Consider the following 26,786-nt stretch of genomic DNA (forward strand, 5'->3'; position numbering starts at 1 on the left):
GAAAAATATTTCAAATGTGTGGAGTTAAGGGTACTTCAGGACCTGGACTGGAAAGCGTTAGTTAACAGAAAGGCAGAGATATATATTTGGCTTCACTTTTCACAATGTGTTGCACTTTAGCAATAACGCAAAAGTCAGAGACATGATTTGCAGAAAATAAAGATACCGATAAACATAAAAAATGAATGAAAGCACTTTGAACAGAACCAATAGGTTTACAAGTGTACTGCACCAAAGCCCAACCAAACCATGCTCTGACACACCACTTCCAACCGGGCCAGGGCCGGCCAACTCAACCACGCCTGGGCCCGAATTGGTGCACTTTGGTACACTTGTCAAATGAACCAGCAAACACGCCCGGGCACGGTTCAGATAGCCTAGTGTGAGTGCACCTTAATGCCCTTGAACAGTACTTATCGGCAGCATGATTTAATGAGTATACTGCAAGTCACTGTGGCTAAAAGCATTCGTTAAACGATTATTCGTATAATCTTGCACTTTATCATACAAGATAAAATTGATCACTACCGGACAAACTAATGCTTTTCTAATGGTTTCATTTCAGTTGAGATGATATTCATCAGCCTAAAAGCGAGCAACGCGACAATAATGCTGGATACTGAGCTGAGGTCAATAGTTCACCAGTTCTAGGCAATATGGGTGTGGGTCATGAGGTCTAGAGGTTAAAGATCCATCATCATAACTCTTAAGTTCTACCCTCTGGTCTATCAGGGAAAATAAGCCATTAGAGCAACACTAATAGCTCAGAGTCTCAGTCCCCTCACACTATTCACTGGCAACATGCTGTTTTAGGAGGGTGTATTTTACTCAGCGGTTTGCCTGGCCGCTCCACTGCAAACCAGTTCTCCTCTCTGACCAATTAGGCTAATAATAATAATGAAGGAGACTCATCGTTGTAAAAGTGTTAATTAGATAAGCAACGTTGGTCATTTTCTGCTTAGTTGGGCAATTGCAGTCACTCCATAACTCCAGAAAAATGAACCCAGCAAACTAGCTGAAATCCGAGCCAATAGTGACACTGTCCCACATCTGCTGAGTCTTGGCTAAAATGTTATTTGTGAACATCCTGCAATTACTACAGCCAATGGGCAATTAGTAGGTGTGATCTGTACAAGCATGAAAGGAAATAACTGTCCATTTCTGAGTATCAATATCTGTCCTTTAGAAAGAGAAATGTAAACTAGAATGACACGTATACAAAGTAAAAACAAAGCAAAGCCTTTGAAAATGAATAATGTTGATGACTCTCTTCATTCGAGACAGCTCATGTTGTTATGAATATATTTGGGTTTTTAAATGCTCAGGTAGACGATAATAAATTGGAATTCTGTCTGTGTCACTTTGAAGTGTTTGCTCACTTTTATTTTAACTTTGCTTTTATTCTGATGCATTGAATTGTTTGCTAAACTAACAGCCAATTAGAGTTCCCTCTCACACCCAGAGCTGAGAAATTGAGTGTCCTTTGGGGAGAGCAAGCCACGTTTTGTTTACCATTAGTTATTAAGACTTGATGGGCAGGTGAATTATTCGATACAACCACAAAGGATAGTTTTTGTATTTCACTGTGTATTTTAATCTATTTTGGGAGACTGTGTTGAGAAGAACAGAGAGAACTGCTGCATAAATATTCCTTACATAATAATGTATTTTTCAAATTATAAAATAAATGTAAAATTATTTAACCACATTGCTTCCCACGCATACACTTTTCTTGTGTGGGCCGCCCAGGTATATTAAAGGCTCCCCACGTATATTTAGCTTTTTTATGATTATTTTTACCTTTTACTATTATTTTCACTTTTTTTATATATCCGCTCAATATAACCAAATATCCCATAGAGACACACCTTTTTGGGACTTAAATTAGTCCAGCCGGGGATTCTAAACCTCCTAAAATGTCCGGGATTCGGCTTTTGCTTTCTAAAGCTGCCGTTAATCGTATGTGCTTTTGCATGAGAGTGAAAGAAACATTAAATAATTAACTATTTTATTCTTTTATTTATTTTTTTAATTCTTCAGTAAGCTTTACTTTATACTCAGAGGATGAAATGACTGGTCTAAACTGGCTGCAAAATATACACCATCAGTAATAGTTAATCAACTCATTTGCCTTATTTAAATACTTTACACATTTTAAACTTGTAATTATTATAATTTTTAAAGATATTGTCAGTTTTTATTAACTTTTCTGTAATTTATTTATCATTTGCTGTATATTTTATATACATATCTAAAATGCCATTCAAGTTTGCTTTGAAAGAAAGAGAAGCAGATTTTACGTGTCAGTGTGTGCACATAGTTCCTGAATAGCATAAAAGTAAGAGAAATAGTGGATTTTTTTATTTTTTAACAGTCTATTTTTTTACTTTAGCCCAGTGGTCTTCAACCACCTGGCCGTGGATCAATTGGTACCGAGACGCACAATCAATCAATAATTATTTCCGTTTTATTTATTATCTGAGTCTGAACAATCTTTTGTTTTGAAAAATGACCAAATCCACTCGGCTACATCTCGGTCACCTGAGCGCCTAAATTTAATCCTCAAGCAGCAAAATAAGTAAGAAACCCACATCTTTGGAACGTTTCTTTGCTAAGGGCAAAAGACCCAGTGAAGAACCCGTGAACTGCCAAGGAATGGATCCGCATTCATTTGTCAACAAATCAGGTGAATCCACCAAGGCCATTCGCATATCGCATCTTTTTTTAAGTTATTTATTTACATTATTTCCAATGGAAGGTGCACACAAGTGGCGTTGGCCCATGAACATTTCCTACTTGTTATCAAACTACTTTATAACTGTAACAAGAGGCAATTCAATAATATCTTAATGTTAAAACAGCTATCATAATAATATTTATCAATATGTGGCTCTTTTTGGATTCTCGGAAGCTTTAGAAAATAAAAATGTCAAACAGGATATACGTTGGCACCACTTTTTTGTTTACATCCCTAAAAATGGTTTATATTTAAAACCTGTGGGAAGCACTGAACCATGCAGCTTAAGGTATATAAATGCAAATATTTAATTTGGATAAATTGTATAAAATCAAGTTTGATTATAATAAAAAATAAATTCTTACTATTAACAATTAATATTTAGTTGTTTAATTATTATTACTAATATAAATGCAATTTCCTATAAATAAATGTAATACATGTAATAATAATAATAATAATAATAATAATAATAATAATAATAGATGATGATGTTGATAAAATTAAAAATATAATTAATCTTAAATAATTGGGCAAAATTTCAGACTGTTAAATTTTTAAAAAGCCATGTTTACTATGAGTGAATTGTATTAGGTCTATTGACAACATTGTTTCAATGAATATTTAAAATAATGCTAAAACATTTCGATTTTTTTTTTCTTATTTTGTGGAACGTTTAAAATGATAATAACGATTTATGAGAGCACATATTACGTCTGTTACTTATCTCTTAACCCGAGCTAAAGCTGAAGTGAAAGAAGAGGATCAGAGGGTGGAAATCAAATAGGATGTATGATAACCCACATTTATTTCCTTTGAATCCATGCATCTGTCAGTTCAAAGGCTCTCATCCACATCTGATAACCCAGTTCACACCTACCTCATATCGTATGCCCTTTATGGCTCAATACAAAAGACACACGCGGTGCAGAAATAACGGATGTGGAATAACCCCACTCGATCCAGGTATAACACAAGACCCAAAAATCAACCCCTTTCTTCTTACAATTACAGCTTACAGCCTTTCGCTTTAATTGGACATGCCTTAGTTCGACAAAAGTGTGTGATTGTAGTACAACGCACCAAGTGTCAGAATCAGGAGTCACTGATCCGAGCCCAGAGTCTTATGTCTGCATGCCAGGATCAAAGCGAGAACCTCTTATTAATCAACCTTGAAGCCATGCCTGTTATCTGCAGCAGGAATGCCAATCAAAATGTCTTGTTGAGATTCAAGAAGGAAAAAAAAAGTGTCACGTTTTAAGGGTTATTTGAGGGATCACCATCCCATTTTTTTCTTGAGAGGAACTCATCATTCCCAGTCCCTCACTCAGATGAGGGAGAACAAGCTTATCTATGCAATTCTCAGCGTGTGGGTTAAATTTGACGCAGTTAGCAGAAAATAGGCAGATGTTCCCTACATGACCCAAAGAGCGTAACATAGCCTGTGCAGCACTTCCTGTCCCTGCTGCCGATCCTAAAAGATCATGACTGGAAAGCACAGACCATATGAAAAACAGGAAGAAAATTATCTCAGGATTGTTTTTTTTTTTTTCCATAAGCTTGATCTATATACTCAGATTTTTAAAAATGATATCTTTATGCAGGTTCCTGGTTTGCTTTTGCGATGATTATAGAATTGAGATGCTCAATAGAGATGATCTGATGGATTTATGCTGTGATATTTGGATAACAGGATATTTGGCATAAAAATGCCATACACAAACTAACATGGATCCATCCTGCCTTGTATCAATGGATCAAGGTTCTGGACACTTTGTGCCTTTAGTACTAACTGTACAATCAGACCGAAAGCGGCGAGAGCGTCAAAGTAGCCTGAAGTCATTCATTTTAAATGAGAGCCTGCGATAAGCAGCGAGGAGCAGCGCGGCGTGTCTTTGCCGTCGAGGAGAGTTGAAATCTAGTCAACTTTATGGTAATGACACGGTTCAGTGGCAAGCAATCGGAATGTAGAAGTCCACTGCTTGAGAGGAGTCCAGAGAACAGTCACTGTAAGCTTTGGTTCCAACCACAGTTGTTTCCCAAGAGTTTGATTTTCAATTATTTGCAATGTTTTCTTACAGGTGAATGCATAAAAAAGGTACTGGCGAGTTACTGATGTGCATTAATTTTATTTTATTTTTTAAAAAAGCGGGAATCTCATGTGACAGTACAAAACAGTATTGCTGCTTCAGAATATTTCAGACATATGGAAACATTGGAGAAGTGGAGCAAATCTCCACTACATGCAACTTGATCTTCCTTAGTTAAATGAATTTGATAATAAGTGTGCAACATTTTCACTCTAGAAAGCATGTTTTATGTGGGAATGTAACTGATATGATATGCTGCAACAGCTTCTTTAAAAACGAGATCACTGTAGTGACTTTTGACGCTCTCGCCGCCTGAGCTGAAGGCAGACAGCGGTGTCACCAGGGTGGCCAGAGCGACCTTTGATGCTCTAACCGCCTTCGGTGTGAACGAACAGTATCTGAAAAACAGTTTAATTGCCATGATAGGGCTGAGCTATATGACAAAAATCTCACTTAATGATAAAAGTTTCTTTCATCCATTCATTTTTATTGCGGCTTAGTCCCTTTATTAATCTGGGGTCGTCAAAGTGGAATGAACTGCATCGGATGCCCTTCCAGCTACAATCCATCACTGGGAAACACCCATACACTTCCATTCACACACATACACCACGGACAATGTAGCCTACCCAATTCACCTATACAGCATGTCTTTGGACTTGTGGTGGAAACCGGAGCACCCGGGGGAAACATGCAAACTCCACACAGAAATGCCAGCTGAGCCAGCCGAGGCTCGAACCAGTGACCTTTTTGCTGTGAGGTAAGAGCACTACTCACTGCGCCACTGTGCTGCCCTACAAGTTTCATGTTTTTCAAAACGTTTTGAAACATTTTGTTGAGCATTTTGTCAAATCGCACAAAACGCTGAACTCACGCAGCTTCATTCGTGTGTATCGCGCTGCAGGATGTCTATTCACGTCTTTGCATTGACTTAACATGTAAATCACTCATGTTTGACACTTCTTCCGCATCTGGTATGAACGCAGCATAAGACTTTTTAAGACCCTGCAGATACCCTGACTAAAGTAAGGTGCTGGAGGTGAACACGACAGGAGGCTTAAAAATGCATGATTATCAAGTTACATGATACAACATTCAAATCTCATTTCCTGATGACAATATAAATCACGATATAGTATAATTTCTGGACATTTAGTCAATAGTTTATATCCAGTACAGCACAGGTGTCACAGCCAGTTCCTGGAGGGCCGCAGCCCTGCACAATTTGGTTCCAACCCTAATTAAACACACAAATGCTGCGGTCATACTAAAGTCTGTGCGTGGCAAATTCTGTTGTACAGCGCTGCGAAAAGGGGTGGGATTAAACAAGATGATTAGACATTTAAAAAAGCGAGTGATTGGTCCATGTTTAAATTTCTGTCCACAGAGGTCATGTTTTGATTTTCGATTGGTCTCATGCAATCTTACAATTTCACAGGTCAGAGTTCACCAAGCTTGAACTTTCCAACGCAGCGAACTGCGAAACTTGTCGCACAAGCTTGTGTTTCCAGTCTGATGCATTCGGAAGTCTATTGGGGAGAAAAGTGCAGCGTGACCGCAGCTTTACCTGTAGGGTTTAAACAAGCCTGAAGGATTCAATTAGCTTGATCAGGTGTGTTTAGTTAGGGTTGGAACTAAACTGTGCAGAGCTGCGGCCCTCCAGGAACTGGCTTTGACACCTGTGCAGTACAGTATATCGACCAATGCATGTAAATGACTATTTTTTACATTTTAAAGTATACTCTCATCATTCATATGTGATCAGATTTTTCACTTAGTTCAGAACTTCAGGGCAAAACATTGTACTTTCAAGAATGCAACTCTCAAGATGTTGTTATTCACGATTCTATCAGCATCGCTGCAATATTGAGTTCATATAAATTATGAAACAGTATTACCGTAAAACAATGCATTTTGTGACACCACAAATAACTATAGAACATATTGTGAAGTGAAAATTTTATTTTGTCCTTAATTTATGTACGCAGTGCTCAGCATATACAAGTACAGCTCTCACAAATCTATCTTTTAAATTCATATTTTTGATAGGAAGTTATGCAATATTATATTTGTGCATATACATTAGATTAGACAGTATTGAAGCCAAATCTGGAGTTTATCTATCAAAATAGCTTACAATAACAGTCCAAAAACTAGTTCACCCAAATGTATGTTATAGAAAAATATTAAATACAAATTTTTTAAAAAGATAAAAATCAAGAGAAGCAAAAAAATAAAAATAAATTAAAAAAATGTTAAAATTGAAAATTTTTTGAAATTTTGTAGGTCGTCATTTTATTTATTTATTTTTTGCTTGTATTTAATTGTATTATCTTTTTTTAATTACTAAATATTTTTGGTGACTAAAATATTATTTTAATAAATATATCTGTTTAATAAATCTGTTTTGTTTAAATGCACCAAAATACATGGTCTATATTCACTGAGAAATGGATACAAATATTCATTTTCAAAATGGGGTGTACTCAATTACTCTGAGCATTGTATAAAATATATATCCTCATTTTGAACAGACCTATGCCACAGCCTACCAAAGTACTGTTTCCGACTATGTCCATTTCATTATGACCAAAGTGTGCCTGTTTTGTGATGGCTACTTCCAGCATGTCACAAAGCGGACAAAATAATCAACTGGCTTCTTGAAATATGCCAACGTGTTCATTATTCTTGAATTACTGCACTTAATACACATTCTAAATTTGAAAATATTTATAAATGTAATAAATTTAAATTTCTTAAAAGCAGTAAACAAGGTGACTTTACCATTTCCACCCACATGCCTGAATCCTCCTCTGGCCCCCATAAGATCATGGTCTTGTCCATTGAGGCAGAAAGCAGCTTTAGGGACTGTTCCACTGAGTCACCTGCAGGGGGAGACAACAAGTAACAAGGGAGGCTGGCTAAATAAAAATACTTTTTACATTTGATAAGGCATATTAAGTCAATTTCACAGCAAATGAAAAAACACACTTGGCTCTTTCTCACTAATTAATATCACAAATTAAAACCTGAAGAAATACCTTTAACAGATGGAGGTTGCCAATGAATTCCATAAACCCAGTTTTCATGGCCAGCCAACACTGTTTCAAGAGTCACAGCAAATTCTAGAGAAGAAATATCACAACAGAGTATTGACAATAATTCATTGTATGTCTCTGTTTATCATCAAGAGGCATATCATTATCCATAGACATTCTTCTTTACTTAAGAATCTAGTTTAGCCAAAGTCAATTTGAACTTCCTGGCAAGTTCATTTTCAGACTCTGATTACAATGCGATGCATATGCAGTCCTTGATTTTGAGTTTCTATACACATGGCTTCACAACTAATAAACTCAACAATAGCCAATTTCGAAGTCATCACACAACTAAATTACAATCAGTGCAAAAACTCCAGTCTCACCCTCTCCAGACACTTGAAAGATGTTTTCCTTCATTTTGATAACGCCGTCAGTCTGATGGTCTGGTTCAGTGGCCGTCTTGGCAAACAGTCTCCACACTCTGATCAGACAGTCCTGTGAACAGCTGGCGAGCCACAGCTCTCCATCTACACATTCAGCAGTTCAAAAAGAAAGTCGCATGTGAGGCTTTCTACTTGTTTACTTCAGCTACAGTGCCCAGGTGGCAGTCAGCATTATAAAACAACAAGAGAGCAAAAACAACAATAGTGGCTTTTCAGGATGGTGTTTATTTAGCCGTGGACTATTTTCACCGCAGTTACTGCAAGATACACATTAAAAGGTTTATATTCAGCTATTTTTCCACTTGTGTAATAGAAGCCTCAGGTGTCCCCAGAATGTGTCTAGTGAATTCTCAGCTCAAAATGTGTCATTTATCACCTTGAGGCATTATACATGCATGTAAAAACATTTACAAAGTATTTCTTTAACCTTTCTGTCATGTTCGGGTTAAATCTGACTGATTTACAACTTAAAACACTCTTAAATATTGTGTTTTACATCTGATTGCCTCAAGGCCTTATGATATATATTTATTAAAAAAAAAATTGGGGGGGGTAGGGGTCTATATTACAAAATGTAAAGGTACAAATGGAATCAAACATATAATTTGACAAAATGCCAAAAGGATAAAATATGTATTATATAAAGGGAGAGATAAGTGAAAGAAGAAATAAGTTTCAGTAGTAGAGGAATGATGTATGTGGTAATGGGGTGGGAAAATAATACGCTTGTGCTTCATCCCGCTCCATTTTCGACCTTGTTTTTTTTATACATATATCCTCCACACTAGTCACTTGAACATACAGTATAAAAGTGATGATCACCTTTTTCATTGAATTTTGAGTGTTTTAGTCAACCTTGTTACACCTGTGGTGATCCCAGTCAAAAGTGACCGCCGTAGGAAACAAATGGGTATCCAGACTGTATTCATCCATCAGACAGAAAACATCCCCATATACACTGTACATCACCATTTGTGCATCTCCTGACTTCTGTGTGAAGCTATGCTGCCGTTGTAGATGGTGTATTCTGGGAAATTATCTTATCCCTTGGTTTCGAGTGTGGTCCTAAAAAAAAAATTCTGTTTGAAGGGGTATCTAGTCCATCCCCTTACCTTCAAGATAAAGAGAGTTAGGACACCCCTACACTAGCACGTGAATGCTTAAGAGGAAGGGCTAAGGGGTAGAATTGGGATTGGGCCTAAACAGGGTTTCTACAGTTTTCATCAAGTCAAATTTAAGACTTTTTAAGACCTTTTTGAGAACATTATGAATGAAATTTCAGACTTACTCAAGGCTAAAGGCTAAAGTTTTTTTTTTTTTCCAATGGGCAGTTAAAACATAAAAAAAAAAAAATGTTATTGTAAGGAAGATAACTAAACCAAATGTTTATAAATAGAAATTTAAATAGAGTTGGTAAATAGAGTTAATAAATAAGAGTTATTAAACTTTTGTCAAAACTTTTTTGAGATAGAATTATAGGGATTGGATGGGTGTTGGTCTGATTGAGTAGATTTACATGGATATAGGATAATTAAGAACTGTTTAAAAGGACTTCAGATGTACAACACAATATTTCAGTAAGTTTAAGATTTTTGTAAATAAAGACATTAAGACTTTTTAAGACCCTGAAAAAAAAAAATCACGATACAACCCAAAAAACTATTATACAAATCTTCTTAGTATTATTTGATGAATATAAAGCTCAAAAGAACACTTTATTTAAATTAAAAATCCTTTGTAACATGAAATGTCATTACGTTTTGGATTAAATTAATCATAATTAATGTAAATGTAAATGTCAACAAAGATATAGTGCTCTTATTTCTTGGTCCTAAATAATGCTTAAATTATTTACTTTTATTTATTTTTCTACACATATTTATCCCATTAAAAAGGTCTTACCTTTATTGGCCCACTCCACACATCGGACCCAATCCTCATGTCCGGTCAGAGTCAGAACCCTCTGAAACTAAACACCCACATGAGAGCACAATATGATAGATTTTGCAGAATGCAGTCAAACCGAAAGTTACTCAGACATTAGATATCTTCTTTTCTTATTTTAACAGGTGTTTTTATTAGTTTTACATTTTTCAATAATGACCAAGAAACACAACAATAAAAAAACATGAAGTGAGCATAATAATACAAACAAAAATAATAGTAATAATAAAAATTAAAATAAATGTAAAAAATTACAAATACAAAGAGGCAGTCAAAAGTTGCAATGAATATAAAAGCACTACACTGCTGCTCAGAATCTGCATTATATTGGTCCAGGTGATCAAGAAATGGTTGCCATATATTGTAAAACACATCAAGGTTAACTATAACTCCATACTGGAGTCTTTCCATGTGCAATATGAGTGAGATAAGTTAACCATGTCTTATATTGAGAAATAGAACCTGATTTCCACAGTTTTAGAATGATACTCTTAACAGTAATCACAATTCTTCATTATAAGTGGACTAAAAGCCAAAATGAACTAGTTAATATGGGAAAATATTGAAGTTCTCTTTGACATCAGCATCTACAGGCTGACACTGTGGCTCAGGATGAACCAACAAAGAATTGATAACTGTGTAAATATTGTCATTCTAACAACTGACTGAATTATTTGGGTTGATTGTAATGCATTACATAATGTGCCACTTAACTGCAAAAACACTTTATATTCTTATTACTTAATATTCTGAGTTCTCATCATAATTTATAACCATTTTCTAAACTTTAATGGATAATAAGGTGAGAAATCATATGTATTTGTAATCCATTACATACAGTGCAATTCAATCAAAGTTATTTATCAATATATAAATTTGTTTTGATATTTTAACTGTATTTAAAACATAAATACACAGAAAAAGTATATGTTACTATTATATTGAAACATCCGTTTATATTTTCCAAAACTACTTCCCACAGAGTTATGGGATCAGAAAAATATCAATCTGTAAACATTTTTTATATTTTAAATGAGGAAAATAAACCTGCATTACGAATGTGATCAAAAAAAGTTTGCGAGTTTACAGTAAACAACATACTTTGAAGAAATTCTGTCAATTAAACTGCACAACCCAAAATAAATAATGCTAAATGATAAGAGTTGGCTCACTATAGACATAAATGATTGATTTTTTTTCACACTTCACACCACAGGAAAAAGCTTGGTTATAGATTTGACATCGATCTGTTATGGATGTGACAGACGGAAAATTGACACTTGTGTAACTTTGGTAAAACAAATATAATTGTTTGAAAATTTTGACAAGATACCATTTTTAATATATTTGGAGTGCTGTAAACGCCTACAAAAAAACTTAGAAAGGGTTTCGCTATTTTGCTTAAAACTTAATTTCTTCTCATTGCAATATTGATATTTGCATGGAATTGCTAATATTCTTATAACTGGTTCTTATAATATATTCATATTCTCAGTTCTTGTCATATTTTATCACCATTTTCTAAACTATAATAAGGTGATAAATGTTACAGGTCTCTGACTAATCTATTTTTGACTGTAAATATAAAGCAAAACCACATTAGAGTCTCTCACCTGTCCACTGAGCTGCACATAAAGATGAACTCTGCTATCATCTCCCCCACAGGCCAATACGGGAACTGCAAGAGACGGAAATATCCTCTTCACTCACACGAAAAAAAAAAAAAGTGACTAAGTCTATTCCCAGCTCCCAGACGCAAAATACAGCTACAGTCCAGACGTGAATAATGTAATAGGCAGGCTACAGTCACCCCAGGACATATTTAAAGCACAGAATGAGATTTGAACATGTGAGAGATGGACAATACAGCAAATCAACATGAAGCAGAGGGTGCCTCAGCTTACCTCTGCTGCCTGGCAACAGCGCCAAGGAGACATCCATCATGAACCCGCTCCCGAAAGCTACGGTCTGGAGGCATTCGGCTAATGAAGAGCACAGAAAAACACCACGCATTAGAAACAACCTGTCCAACTCGGGACGCATTCTTATTGAGAAATAACAAAAAAACACTTATTACTTTAAAGTAGGCTATTGTTGATGTGTGAATATTGAAATATAAGACCAATTATTAAACCGGGAAAACCTAGAATCGTCATTTGGTAAAAATAAAAAATAAAAAATAAAATGTGTTGAAAAGCAGGTGGGTTCTGCATAAGGGCAGACAGCTCATTAGATAACTGTCATTTGAATGTTGGAGGAATGATGCAATTCGTCATCTTTTCGTGACTCAAATGTGTCAAAACAAAAAAGAAATGTCGCCTTTTACCCAGCGTTTTCACACAACACATACAGTACACTCTGCAAAGAATTCAACCTGCACTTCTTAACATCTTTTTGAGCCCGAAAAGATCCATAAAACTGTATTCATTAAACTATTTAGTAAGTGAATAAATTTTGTCTATGCTTTTAAAAAAAATGGAGAAATTTATTGAGGCACTGTCAAAAACAATTTTTAAAAAAATGAAATAAAAAACTCGGAGTTATATAATTTAACAAACTTGAAAGTCATTTTAGCCTTTTTGCCAATGTCTAGCACACTTCTAGGATTTTATTTTTTATAAAAATGTATTCAAACACCTATTGACAAACTAATCCTACATGAAACATGAATTACTTTTTTTTGTCTGAATGTGAAAGCTTATGCAAGTCAAATAAGTTTTGTTTGAAAACTTTGAAATATTTTAGATTTGAGGAAAAAAAAAAGAAGTATACATGTTTAATTAATGAAGTTGCTGATCAGCTTTAGTTGGATAATATTAAGTTATATTATTACGTTACACAATTTCTGGGCCAAATGGAAATGGAATGCAAAAAATAAGCTGTAAGCAAAGACAATAAGCAAATCCATCTAAACAATAAGCAAAAACAGCAAAAAGAATACTATCTGTGGTCATTAAAAATCCCATGGCACTACTCATAAAGAATTGGGATGTAACCCCGGTGTCCTGGCTGGCGGTAAGAGAAGAGGGGGGGGGGGGGGGGGGGGGGTGTGTAATGTCCAGGGAAATGTCCCGGTACTCCCTATGGCCAGTCCGCCCCTGCTGGTGGTGGTGTGGAGAGACCCCCCTCTCATGACTTTGATGCACTTTGGGTGTATGAGATGTCTATATACGACAAATGCGCTATATAAAAACACATTACATTAATTCTTTCCTTAACGATACATTTTAAATTAAATTATTATTCATATTCTTCTCTTTACAAACAAATAACTTGTCTACAAAAATGACATAATATATAAAATAAATATAAGAAGAAGAAGAAGAATTTATTATAAAAAATATAATAAATAATTTATAATAAATTTATAATAAATATTTTAACTAAATTTATTCAATTGGGTAAGCTAAATTGTCCGTAGTGCATGTGTGTGAATGAGTGTGTATGGGTGTTTCCCAGTGATTGGTTGAGGCTGGAAGGGCATCCGCTGCTTAAAACATATGCTGGATAAGTTGGTGGTTCATTTCATGGACCCCAGATTAATAAAGCGATTGAGCCGAAAAGAAAATGAATAAATGAATCAAAAATTAATAAATAATCATAATATCATAATTAATAAAATCCAGAAGTTGAAGTTTGGCTACCTAAGGCTATGTTTATTATTGTGTAAAATAATCTTTTAACTTGCAATTTATTCTTATGCAAAGATGAATATTCCTTCAGAAATCATTCTGACACTCTGAAAGAAATATTTCTTATTTCATCATCAATGTTAATAAACATTGCTTAATAATTTGTGGAAACCAAAGAACAGCATTTATTTTTTTAAAAATCATTCTTAAAATTAAAAACAACTTTTACTGTGAATGGAAAAGCATCATTTCATCCTTTGAGAAAGCATCTCAGTGAAAGATTTCATTTCTTATTTCTCCCAAATGTTTGTACTCGAGTACATCACATTTGTCATTCTAATCTTCTTGGATTCTGAAATCCAGGACAACTAATTAAATGACTTGGAACTACATGATCAAAACCATAATTTTAAGAGCAATCATTTACAACAACCAACCAGCAGATGTCAGCCTAAGCAAATCTACAGTCCTTAAACACTTGTTATTAAATGCTTTAGATCTACACTCTGAACAAAGTGAGTTTTCAGTAACTTACCTGTATCAGAGGTGTATGTCCAGAGTTTAACAGTGGAGTCAGATGATGCTGAGGCCACCAGTAAATGAGAGGAGGAAAGAGACACTGCATCCACTGCACACACTGGTCCTGAGTGTCCTGAACACACTGCACATGCTCTGAACTGCAGCAGAAAAATAAGATTATTATAATCTCAGATAAAATTAAGACTTTTTTGTTTTACTTAATCAGATTTTTTCCCTGGACTCAATTAATAAAAAAAAACAATAGAAAACAAAAAGAAAACAATTAGTTACAACTGTAGTGATAATAATATCATCCTTAAGGGTTTTCTTAACGTGATTTGTTGCAACTGGTTATTATAAATGATTATAGGTGAAAAAGTGATGCTGTAAACTTGGTACATGTTTTACAAAAAAATATATATAGCAGCTCAAAATAAAGCATTTATGTAGAATCCACAATTATTTTCACGTTAATGTAAAATCCATTGGTAAAAGTGGATTTAACATAGTATTGGTTATATAAAAATATACATAATAAAAAAAAACGTGTTGCATGTGTCCATTATGTTTTTACACTTGTAAACACTTACCTTCCCATCATGCTTCTCCCAAACAATAACATTATTATCTGACCCACCAGATATCAGCTGGGTCTCTGGACCTACAGATACAGATGATTTATGCTTATTAATACACAATAACAACAAACTCACTATAGTTTTGCTACAGTAAACAGTTTAAACATGGCATTTAGTACAACTACAGTTTTAAAAATAGGGTAATCAGTTTGACAAAACAGTACCACACTTTTTTTCATTGAGGTAAAGGTGAATTGTATTCGCACATTGGGACTTTCTCCCTAATAAAATAATTTCGGAATAGTATTATTTGCCAATTCTAAACAGGGAAATCATATTCTCAGCTAATGACAATCAAAATACTACATTGTTTAGTCAATTAAATAGTGCTAATGTTGTTTCAGAGTCAAATACATGCGATATCAGAACATTCAAAGTTGCGTGGTAAACAATAAAGGGAGCGTGTCACAAGTTGTCTGTGAGCTAATGTGCATATATAAAACCAACTTTACCTCAATAGTTTATTATTTTCCTCACAACTCTTAAACTGTAACATACAGCTGAAGTCAGAATTCTTTGCCCCTTTGAATTTTTTTTTTCTTTTTCTTTTTTTAAATATTTCCCAAATTATGTTTAACAGAGCAAGGAAATTTTCACAGTATGTCTGATAATTTTTTCTTCTGGAGAAAGTCTGATTTGTTTTATTTCGAATAGAAGAAAAGCAGTTTTTAATTTTTTAAATGCCATTTTAAGGTCAATATTATAAGCCCCTTTAATCTTTTTTTTTCGATAGTCTAAAGAACAAACCACTGTTATACAATAACTTGCCTAATTACGCTACCCTGCCTAGTTAACCTAATTAACATAGTTAAGCCTTTAAGTGTCACCTTAAGCTGTATAATGTTAGAAGTGTCTTGAAAAATATCTAGTCAAATATTATTTACTGTCATCATGGCAAAGATAAAATAAATAAGTTTTTAGAAATGAGTTATTAAACTATTATGTTTAGAAATGTGTTAAACAAATTGTCTCTCGTTTAACAGAAATTGGGGGAAAAATAAACAGGGGCTGATAATTATGACTTTAACTGTAAACAGATTTTGTCATTTTGACAATTATTAAGGACGTCTAAAAACTTACTGCAGTCTGGTTCATGAACCCACTGGACAGCGTTCACCCTTCCAGTATGTTTATTCAGCAGATCGACAACTCTTATTTCCTGATGACAAGTCATAAATAAATTCAGCTCGAGACAAACCTGTCATACTAACACTAACAACCTGACACTCATACATGGCAGTTCACCACACATAAAACGTATTAACTACCTAATCAAAAATCTGCACTCAAACACATCGGTTTGAGTTTTAAACTTGCACATAACTGTATTAAAGAATCGGAAAGTGCAAATATAAGAGAACACTTTAAGTGTGAGATAACAGGCATACAAACAATATTAGCAACGAAATAAAGCGAGTTAGATTATCAAATAGTAAGTACCTTTGGATTATAAATGGCAACTGAATTACATGTCCCAAACGCAATGAGCCCTCCTCTGCCCCAGGACACAACATTAGGAGTACGGTTTGCACAACAGGAGACATGACATGTGTCCATTACTGGCGCTGCCATCTTCAACGCTGCTGTGTGTTACACTTAAAACAAACCGGAAGAATGTGCCATGGATGTAGTTCCGGAAAAACTTGTTAATAGTAGATTTCTCTGAAAATACGGTTTGATTTAGGTTAAATAACAGGTTATATACATTTATTATCGGAAAAAATAAAACGTGGTTGATATAGATATATAAAACGGCCCATGCAATTCAAATTTGAGTTTAAGCGGAAGCTGGTGGAGTGTTTTTGTGTAGCTTGATTTGCTGTCCGGTTTCATACAACTCTGCTTGAATCTCAACAGTCTGTGTTTGATTGTATGTGGTTTCTTTTTGACATAATCGCTGTTTTAAGTGGATATTGACATGGAAGACAAAGAAGAAAAGAAAGCTCCATCAGTAATCGATCGTTATTTCACTCGCTGGTACAGAACTGGTAATACGAGCTAGTCAAGTCCTTTTTTTCTTGTGTTGTCAATTGGTTTTAGCCCAATGCATATTGAGATGACTGTTTTTATTATAATACAATTTTATTTATATATTTAATAAATGTGTTTTAGGTTTGTTGTAAAGATAATTTAAGTAAATCCTAAATTGCCAGTGCATATGTTACTGTAGATCTGAAAGGAAAGTCATGTGAGGATCACTGCATTCTACAGCACTCCAACAGGTAGATATTCATTTTATTTTCGGATTTTTTTTTCAGTTATGTACACACATATATTTTTATATTTTTACTGTACACCGTTATAAAGTTATACTCGTAGAAACGTTTGTATTTTTTATAAACATTTCCATAGATTGTTAATCTATACATGAATACAGACATTGAACTTTTAATTTTTTTTAAATGTTACAGCTTTGCATTTAATATGTTTTAGTTTATAAAATACTTAATACATTTTGTCGAGTTGCTGCTGCAGTTTTATAGTCAAATTAAAGTGAATGCATAACGTTAGATGTAGATTGAACTTGAAAATGTTCATTATGCATAAAGAATTATGCATGTATCTTCACTGTTCTATATTTTCTGAAAATCCATAGTCATAAGTGCTCATATCTGGAGTATTCCATTTATACATTACTATTTCTGACTTTTTCTACTACTGTCAAATGTTAATCGCATCCAAAATAAAAATTTGTACTTACAAAATATATTTGTGCATACTGTTAATGTTTTTGTGTATATAAATATATGCATGAATATATTGTATAAAATGTCTATATTTAAATATAAATATATTTATTTTTTTATATTTTTGTATTTTATGTACAGAATGTGTGTGTTTCTACATGTATAAATATGCACAGTACACACGTATAAGTAAATACAAATACAAAATTTATCTTGGATGCGATTAATTGTTTGACACCACTATTTATTTCTAAGCTCACCTTTGAAGTGACCCTATTTTCTAATTGTCAGGATATGTGTAATCACACTCGCCGAGTCTCATCCCATATTTCAGAATGGACGAAAAATTAAAAACATAAACTACCAGATCAGTGACGGATGCAGCCGTCTGAAGAACAAGGTGTCTGGAAAGTCAAAGCGAGTAAGTGCCATGCCTTCAATGATTTTCACACTGCTTACATGCACAATCATTACACTAATGATTGTGATGGATTACTTCTGCATCTTTATTTACACTTTCCCTGCACATCATCGACAGCATTGTTTATTCTGCAGGGTGGTCAGTTCCTGACAGAGTTTGCCCCTCTATGTAGAATAACGTGTACAGACGAACAGGAGTTCACCATATTCAGGTCAGTGACTGGACAGTCTTGTGTAGACACAACTTCGGACTTATCTCATCTTAAATAAACTTGTTAGTTCACCGTATGGCAAGCCATTTTAGCTTTTCATCTATAACATTTACTTGCATCTATTTCCATACTACTACTACTTCATTTTTTAGGCATTAGTATATTTTCCATTAAATACTAGTGCTTATTCATTACACACTAGTATAAGTTAGTACTAATAGTACTTTGCAAATATTCCAATAGTGACTAGTATCTTTTTAAATATCACTAGTAAGCATTCATTAAATGCTAGTACTTGTTTGTATAGATATCAGTGTGCATTTAATAGAGACTAGTAGTTATACATTAGGTATTAGTTCTCATTTATTAGACACCAGTACTAACAACAATTCCTATCTTACTTTGTCAGATCTGCTTCCTTAACTTGGCTGAATGACCACAGTAGAGTTCAATAAAGAAATAGTATTAAAATACAAAATGTTTTACTAGTGATGTAGAACTAGTTTGTAATAAACTGATACTAATCACCAATACTAATATGTAATAAAAAAGTTCTAATGTCTATTTAATAGGCCAAAGTACCAAATGAATAAGTACTAGCATGTAATAGATATTAAATAATGTCTTTCATCTAATGAATCTATACAATTATGCATTTCATAGTTAAGAGTATCTAATGGTACTAGTATGTGACAATTAGTCACTAATATCTAAAGATAGGGTATAGTATCTAAAAAAAAAAATAGTACGTAATGAATGAATAAAAATGATTTACTATACACAGTAGTTAAAACTGAATAGTCGATTCCCATAGAATCAATGCTAATCAATTTAAATGTGTTACTAGTAACAATAGAAGTTACTAGTCGCTAATCAAATAAGTACTAGTATCTAATAAGTACTTGTATTTAATAGGCACTACATCCAAGAATAAATACTAATATCTAAAAAAATAAGTACTAGTATCTTGTAAATGAATACTATTATGTAAAAAAAAATAAAGCACAAATCGAAGATGCTTGATAGATCTTAACGGAAAACATGCTAGTATTAAAAAAAAGATACTAGTATGGTTTTATTGACCTAATTCTTAAGGTATGAGCAGGCACAGCCAATGGATTTTTTATGACTTCCGGTCTCATTCACTCCCATTGATTTTTAGACGTTAAAACAGTTTTTATGCTGATAACTTTGCAAACTGATATTTTTTTTATTATATTATTCTACTTTTTGTGTACACTACTTGACAAAAGTCTAGTTGTTGATCCCAGTTGTAAGAGCAACAAATAATAACTAAAGCTAGAAGGTTGAACTGCATCCCAATCATCACAAATACTGCAGAAGACCTACTGGAACCCACATGGACCCAAGATTCTCACAGGAATCAGTCAAGTTTGGTGAAGGAAAAATCATGGTTTGGGGTTACATTTAGTATGGGGGTGTGCGAGAGATCTGCAGAGTGGATGGCAACATCAACGGCCTGAGGTATCAAGACATTTGTGCTGCCCATTACATTACAAACCACAGGAGAGGGCAAATTCTTCAGTAGGCTAGCACTCCTTCTCATTCTTCAGCCTCCACATCAAAAATCCTGAAAGCGAAGAAGGTCAAGGTGCTCCAGGATTGGCCAGCCCAGTCACCAGACATGAACATTATTGAGCATGTCTGGGGTAAGATGAAGGAGGAGGCATTGAAGATGAATCCAAAGAATCTTGATGAACTCTGGGAGTCCTGCAAGAACACTTTCTTTGCCATTCCAGATGACTTTATTTACAGGTTACTGCGAGAGAGGATTGAAGCAGAATTATGTTCTTTAGGTTTACAATCCAAAAAAGAATTAAAGAACCTTGGTGTTATTTTCATGATCTTAATTTTAAATCTCATATTAATCAAGTTTCAAAAACATGTTTTTATCATTTGAGAAATATTCCCAGAATTCATTCTTTTCTATCTTTTGATGAAATTAATTCATGCTTTTATTTTCTCTCGGCTTGATTATTGCAATGCTATTTATACTGGTTTACCTAAGGGTTCTATAAGGAAGTTGCAACTGGTACAAAATGCAGCAGCCAGAGTTTTAATGAAATTGAAGAAACGAGACCATATCACACCAGCATTAATAGAATTACACTGGTTACCAGTGCACCAAAGGATAGATTTTAAGATTCTTTTATTAGATTATAAGACACTACACAACATGACACCTTCTTACATTTCCGACTGCTTATCAAAATATAATCAAAACCATTTGCTACTCTCTTCTAGTGCTGGACTTTTAGAATTTCACTCTAAACCTGATGCGATCTGGCGGCACTTCTTTTAGTCACTATGCTCCAAAAATTTGGAATTGTCTCCCAAATGAATTGAAAGAATCCCCCAGAATTCATGTTTTTAAAAAGCGTTAAGACACATCTTTTTAAAATTGCGTATGAATACAACAATTTGTGATGCATTTTATGTATATTGTGTAGGTGTATGTATGTATGCGTGTATGGTGTGTGCATGCATATGTGAGGACTATTGTGTGTGTTATTGTGTGGATATATGCATATATGAGTGTACATATATGCTTTTATCTGAGAATATATTTGTTGTTTATTATGCTTTATTTGTCTATATACATTTTTTATGTGGTTTATTTTAATGCTTGTTTGTGAAGCACTTTGAGTCTCATGCATGTAGGAAAAGTGCTATACAAATAAAATGTATTATTATTAGAGTCAATTCAGAGATGTATGGATGGTCCAAGCTCATGGGAGTCATTCACAGTATTCATTCTTTTTCCACTGCACCATGACTTTATATTCTATACTGGACAATATTTCTGTTAAGTGACAAGACTTTCGTCTAAGCAAAGTCAGACCGTACTGTCCTAATTAAACTATAAAAAAAAAAAAATCAAGGCATGATCATATTTTATTTAGGTAAAATAAGCATAATCTAGAGGCTTTTGCCTTTCATAGAAGCCCCTTCTGATACCAAATGATCAACTAGAAGTCAAGTTATTATTTGCTGTTCCTAAAACTTGGATACGAGACAAGACTTTTGTCAGACTTTTGTATAGTCATCAACACACTTGTTTGCAAAGGAAGTAGTTTGACCATTTTCTGCCGTTTATTCCTAGTAATAGGCAATTGAATCTGACGTTCACACGTTGCACAATTATATTCCCTTATATTTCCACAGCTGTATCAGAGGACGACTTCTAGAAGTTAATGAAGTCATTCTAAACAAGCCAGATCTGTTAATGGAAAAGGTGATCATCTTAATGCACCAGCTTTCAGTACAGCTTAAAACACGGAAATCTTATTTTCAAACCTCAAACTTTCTGATGTTTTTTCTACCCAGCCTTCCACAGAGGGATATATTGCTGTAATATTACCTAAATTTGAAGAGAGTAAGAGCGTCACCGAGGGTCTTCTGACCAGAGAACAATATGAGGAGATTCTTACCAAAAGAAACCAACAAGAAGAGCCTTGCTGAGATCAACCTGCTGACAGACTTATGATTCTCTTCTGAAGAATAATGGCTTCAAGCAGGTGAAAACACATCTGTGAACATTTCAACCCCCCAAAAATTTGAGAAAATTACGACTTGAAGGAATTAAGACTTGTCTGCTGGATCCAGAACACGTTTCGTTGGGCTGCTATTCATGAGTTGCATAGAGATGACCAGTTTTGTTGGGTTTTTTAGGGTTTAGTTTGTTTCATTAACAAATGTTTTCAGTTTTGAAGAAATCGACATGTCTGTAACCAAACAGACACATTATTTGCCTTCTGGTGGCTATAAAACACATTTTGGAGGTCATTATAGTTTCAGCTAATGCTAAATAAAGGGCATATTTCCAATCAGCAGGCCTTTGTGTGTTCATATGCTTTGTCTTATATACGTTAACATTTATTGTAACACAAAAAAGGCCACACACCAAAGAAATGTGCAGTAGTGGCCAAAAGGGATGTCTGGCCAGTAAAACTCTTTATTCAGACATATTGATGTTATGTTGATTTTATAAAGATATTTAGGAGTAGTATTTAGGCTTGTATCTGCTCTGTGTTTTATTTGCGACAACATATTAAGGAAACATTTATTGAGAAATATGCAGGATACATTTAACATAGTAATAATTAGCTCACTTGTAGTAAATCGAAAAAAGGGAAAAATAAATTCAATGTTATAAGTTAGAAATAAATTATGGCTACAATTTTAAAAAGTGTAAAGAAACTAGTAAATCATGGCTACTGTTTACAAAACTGAGCGAACAAATTATTAATTCATAGACATGATTAATCCAGACCCGGTAAATGAAGGTGTAAACGGTGGCTGTGATTTACAAAAACAAAGGAACATTATTTTGTGGCCACAAGAGAGATTTTTCACATCATGTTCAAAAACATAATAAAAGATGACCATAATTTAGGTAAATGTTGTAAATGAGCAATATCACATGAGTAGCAATGGCTGTATATAGGCAAATATGCCAATATATGACAATATACAGCCATATTGCACGGTTACTGGTGTTCGACGGCATAATCGTGTATATAAAAATGAAAATCAAACACGGAGAGTCTCAAAACCCTTTGTAAGGGGAACTACTTCCTTCCGCCGGTTATACACATCTGCAGTTGATGGTCAGAAAAGCAGAACCCGTTGCTCATTAACTAACATCACTTTAGAGCTAGTGTTTGAATGATTCTCTAGCTTAGTGTCTAAAATGATGGCAAAACAGGTGATTTTGCTCACATTTTAAGATTATGAGGCTGAACAACCTGAAATGGCATCAGTCTACAGAGATTTCCCAGTTTTTCTCTGTTGTAACCGGGAGATCATAATAATTAACCCCAAAAAAGCCAAAGCAAATCAGACACTACCAGATTACTAGGGTATAAATACAGCACTACAAAATACAAAACAGAGAGATCGATTTAGAATGTCACTTACCTATTTTATAAGGATTTGATCAGCTGTAGTTTGAAACGTACGCTGAGAAAATGCCATTTTCTCCCCTAAGGACTTCTTATGCATTCTCTGTCACCATCCTGTGGCGGAACGTCAACCGTCTTTTTCCCCTTTGCTCTGCTCAGTATGGCAGGCTGGCCGCCAATGCACAGAATCTCCGAAATTATGAATATTTAAAATAGGCACTATCCTTTTTATAGTTGCAATCTAAACAACTACAATATCCAACAACTGCAATATTTGTCAAACTGTAGTACTCTGCTTGCCACTTGTGTGGGCGGAGTAATACACAAGAGTGAACCGGCTGTAGGAGTGCTGATATTACTTTAATATCTTATGGCTATCAGCCAATCAAATTCTAGAACCAGAGAGATAAGCATAAATAATATGTATAAGCATAAATAAATCACCCAGTCATTAATATTTTAAGAAAAATAACGTATATTTAGACTTTTTTTCTGATTTAACAATCATTCAAATGGTCCAACACTAATACAATGAGAAGTCATAGCTGCACAATCATCTCTAAAGCTTATGGTTTATAATCAGAGAAACAGATCAACTGGAATTGGTGTGTGAATGGAAACCCATTTCTGAAGAGCCTTTTAATCTGCGCCATACTAAAATGTTGCTCTTCAATGCACAACAGCGTAAACTATTGATTGACTGTACATACCGTCTTCACTCTAACCTTTTAGGTTAATGTACCAAAGCCTCACTTACATTGTTAGAACAGAAGTAAAAATACAAATCACAGTGACCTACAAGGCAGTCAATACTATTACAAGGCTGTCACTCCTATGAAAATACACTTAAAGAGAAAGTTTCCCAAAAATGACACTTCGCATTGTTCCAAACCTGTATGATCTTCAGTGGAACATACAAATTGCTCCTCGTTTACTTTTTTCAAAATATCTTGTGTCAGAATAAATACAGATCTGGAACAACATGAGTGGGAATAAATTATTAGGTGAACTCTCTCTTTAATGGAACACTCCACCTTGGAAATAGGCAAATTTTATAAGTCTCCTAGAGGTAAACAGTTTAGATTTGCCATATTTGAATCCATTCAACCAATCTCCGGTCTGACCGGGGCACTTTTAACTTAGCTTAGCATAAATAATTGAATCAGATTAGACCATTAGCATCTTTCTCAAATTCATCAAAAAAGTGTAGATAATTTTCCTATATATAGCTTGATTCTAATGTAGTTATGTCATGTACGAAGACCTTTGAAGACCCTTGAAAGTTCTTTGATTATGACATCAAAATGAGATTAATTATCCTAGCCGTATCCGAATAGAAATTAGGAACAGGATACAGAAGAATCAAGCTGTAAATAGAAAAATTATCAATACTCTTTCTTGATTTTTTTGAGCATGCTGCTAATGGTATAATCTGATTCAATGCTTTTTGCTAAGCTAAGCTAAAAGTGTTCCTGCCAGACCTTAAGATCGGCTGAATGGATTGAATGGAAAAATGTTAAAACTCAATGGTTTAACTCTAGGGCACTTCTTTTAATTTATCTTAGCATAAATAATTGAATCGGATTAGACCATTAGCATCTTGCTCACATAGGTCCAAAATAAAGTTTCGAGAAATTTACCATTTATAGCTTAATTCTAATGTAGTTACATTGTGTACTAAGACCAACGGAAAAGTTCCTTGATTATGACATCATAATGAGAGTATAGTTCCTATCCAAATAGAAACTAGCAACTTTACATTTTTCGTTGGTCCTAGCACACGATACAGAAGAGTCAAGCTTTAAATAGAGAAATTACTAAAACTCTTTCTTGACATTTTTGAGCAAGATGCTAATGGTCTAATCTGATTCAATGATTTATGCTAAGCTAAGCTCAAAGTGCTCCAGCCAGACCAGAAGATTGGCTGAATGGATTGAAAAATGGTAAAACTCAATGGTTTAATGCTAGGGGACTTCTTTTATCTTAGTTAAGCATAAGTAATTGAATCGGATTAGACCAGCATCTTGCTTAAATATGTCAAAAAAGAGTTTAGATAATTTTACTATTTATACCTTGATTCTATTGTAGTTACATCGTGTACTAAGACCAACGGAAAAGTTCCTTGATTATGACACGATAATGAACGTATAGTTCCTAGCTGTCCCTAGAAATTAGCAACTTTTCATTTTCCGTTGGTCTTAGTACAAGATACAGAGGAGTCAAGCTTTAAACAGAGAAATGATCAAAACTCTTTCTTGACATTTTTTAGCAAGATGCTAATGGTCTAATCCGATTCAATGATTTATGCTAAGATAAGCTAAAATTTCTCCGGCTGAATGGATTAAAAAATGGTAAAACTCAACTGATTAACTCTAGGGGACTTCTAAATTATCTATTTCCAAAAAAGGAGCACTCCTTTAAAAGAAACCGCCTTTTTCATGAACATCCTTCAGAAATGCCTCTTTAGAAAACAACATATCTTCCTGTAAACTCTCAAACGGAACATCAAGATGCCTATTTTCTCATCGTAATATCCAAAAAACACCGTATTTGTGTCTTACAGCCGTGAGCGACTGCCCTGTATCGAGACCAGTGTAGGAAGATGATTAAAACTGGACATATTTGGCATCAACTTGTACATGAGGCAGTTATGTTAAATACAGTGTGCAGAGTGTTTTGTTTTTTTTGCATTAAAACTTATCATATACACCTCAATGTTGGCTAATCACGAAAAACATCGTTGAATATTGTTTCGGTTAAAACCGTAGCTTATTTACCAGCCATTACACTCGAAATAATGACTTAAACACATGCAATAAAGTTTTGTTTAGCTTTTTCTTCAATATGTCTTTTTTTTGTATTTGGAATGAGGCTGGTAATGCTAACACTACCGTACACCACAAAGCGAATGGGCAGAAGCACAAAGAATGGCATGTTGTGAGCGAGTGCACCGCCATGCACTGTGTGTACAAGAACAAACAGGAGCGCCTTTGGTTCTGGGAGTTATTTGCTCTCCAGGAATGTGAGATTGGCCATGTGCTGCTCCAGGGATTTGACCCCGAATCCGTTCGAGCCTTTGCCGTTGAGAGTTTCCTCGCTGACGGGCGCACTTAACTGTTTCTCCCTCCAGTGCTGGGGTGAAGCCAGGCAGCTGCGCTCTGACTGCAATGAAAGGTAGAACATGGAGATAAATGCAAACAGTGCTGGAAGAAGCACACAAATCAAGCACCTCCAGTAAAAGTATAACGTCCTCGCTGTTAACTGTACACAAGTTAAAAAAAATTAACAAAATTTATACATTAAAAACCGTACTGATAATTAATGACAAATCAAGTGTGTAAACAATATATGTATACAATAAGTGAATATGTGTACAATAAGTGAATATAACAAATTATTCTACGGTCTGTTGAAATTCTTGATTCTGTTTGGCTGGAAGGTGGGCAATAAAACCGTTTAATGCACAGGTAGTTCCAGTCAGTTTTGAGCATAGTTCTA

At 34.4% G+C, this 26,786-nt stretch overlaps 3 protein-coding genes across 3 annotated transcripts in view; 1 reads left to right on the forward strand and 2 right to left on the reverse strand.

Moving 5' to 3' along the window:
* Positions 1–16,626, reverse strand: part of elp2 (elongator acetyltransferase complex subunit 2) — a 48,051-nt gene extending 31,425 nt beyond the window's left edge. Inside the window, exons 1-10 of the mRNA XM_056479552.1 lie at positions 16,485–16,626; positions 16,125–16,203; positions 14,997–15,067; positions 14,423–14,564; positions 12,160–12,237; positions 11,869–11,933; positions 10,214–10,280; positions 8,252–8,395; positions 7,869–7,952; positions 7,612–7,712 (exon numbers count right to left, since the gene is read on the reverse strand). Of these exons, the coding sequence (XP_056335527.1) occupies positions 7,612–7,712; positions 7,869–7,952; positions 8,252–8,395; positions 10,214–10,280; positions 11,869–11,933; positions 12,160–12,237; positions 14,423–14,564; positions 14,997–15,067; positions 16,125–16,203; positions 16,485–16,616 (963 nt within the window). The 5' untranslated portion in view covers positions 16,617–16,626. The remainder of the gene's footprint in view (positions 1–7,611; positions 7,713–7,868; positions 7,953–8,251; positions 8,396–10,213; positions 10,281–11,868; positions 11,934–12,159; positions 12,238–14,422; positions 14,565–14,996; positions 15,068–16,124; positions 16,204–16,484) is intronic.
* A 232-nt stretch (positions 16,627–16,858) lies between these two features.
* abitram (actin binding transcription modulator) lies at positions 16,859–22,211 on the forward strand. Its single transcript, XM_056479912.1, has 6 exons — positions 16,859–17,032; positions 17,215–17,266; positions 18,023–18,152; positions 18,287–18,363; positions 21,550–21,619; positions 21,712–22,211. Exons 1-6 carry the CDS (start codon positions 16,963–16,965, stop codon positions 21,844–21,846), a joined length of 534 nt encoding a protein of 177 aa, XP_056335887.1. The 5' UTR covers positions 16,859–16,962; the 3' UTR covers positions 21,847–22,211.
* A 1,528-nt stretch (positions 22,212–23,739) lies between these two features.
* Positions 23,740–26,786, reverse strand: part of ctnnal1 (catenin (cadherin-associated protein), alpha-like 1) — a 144,664-nt gene continuing 141,617 nt past the window's right edge. The window contains exon 19 of the mRNA XM_056479946.1: positions 23,740–26,450. Within this exon, the coding sequence (XP_056335921.1) occupies positions 26,292–26,450 (159 nt within the window). The 3' untranslated portion in view covers positions 23,740–26,291. The remainder of the gene's footprint in view (positions 26,451–26,786) is intronic.

Source organism: Danio aesculapii, chromosome 19 (genome assembly GCF_903798145.1).
Source record: "Danio aesculapii chromosome 19, fDanAes4.1, whole genome shotgun sequence".
Lineage (NCBI taxonomy): Eukaryota > Metazoa > Chordata > Actinopteri > Cypriniformes > Danionidae > Danio > Danio aesculapii.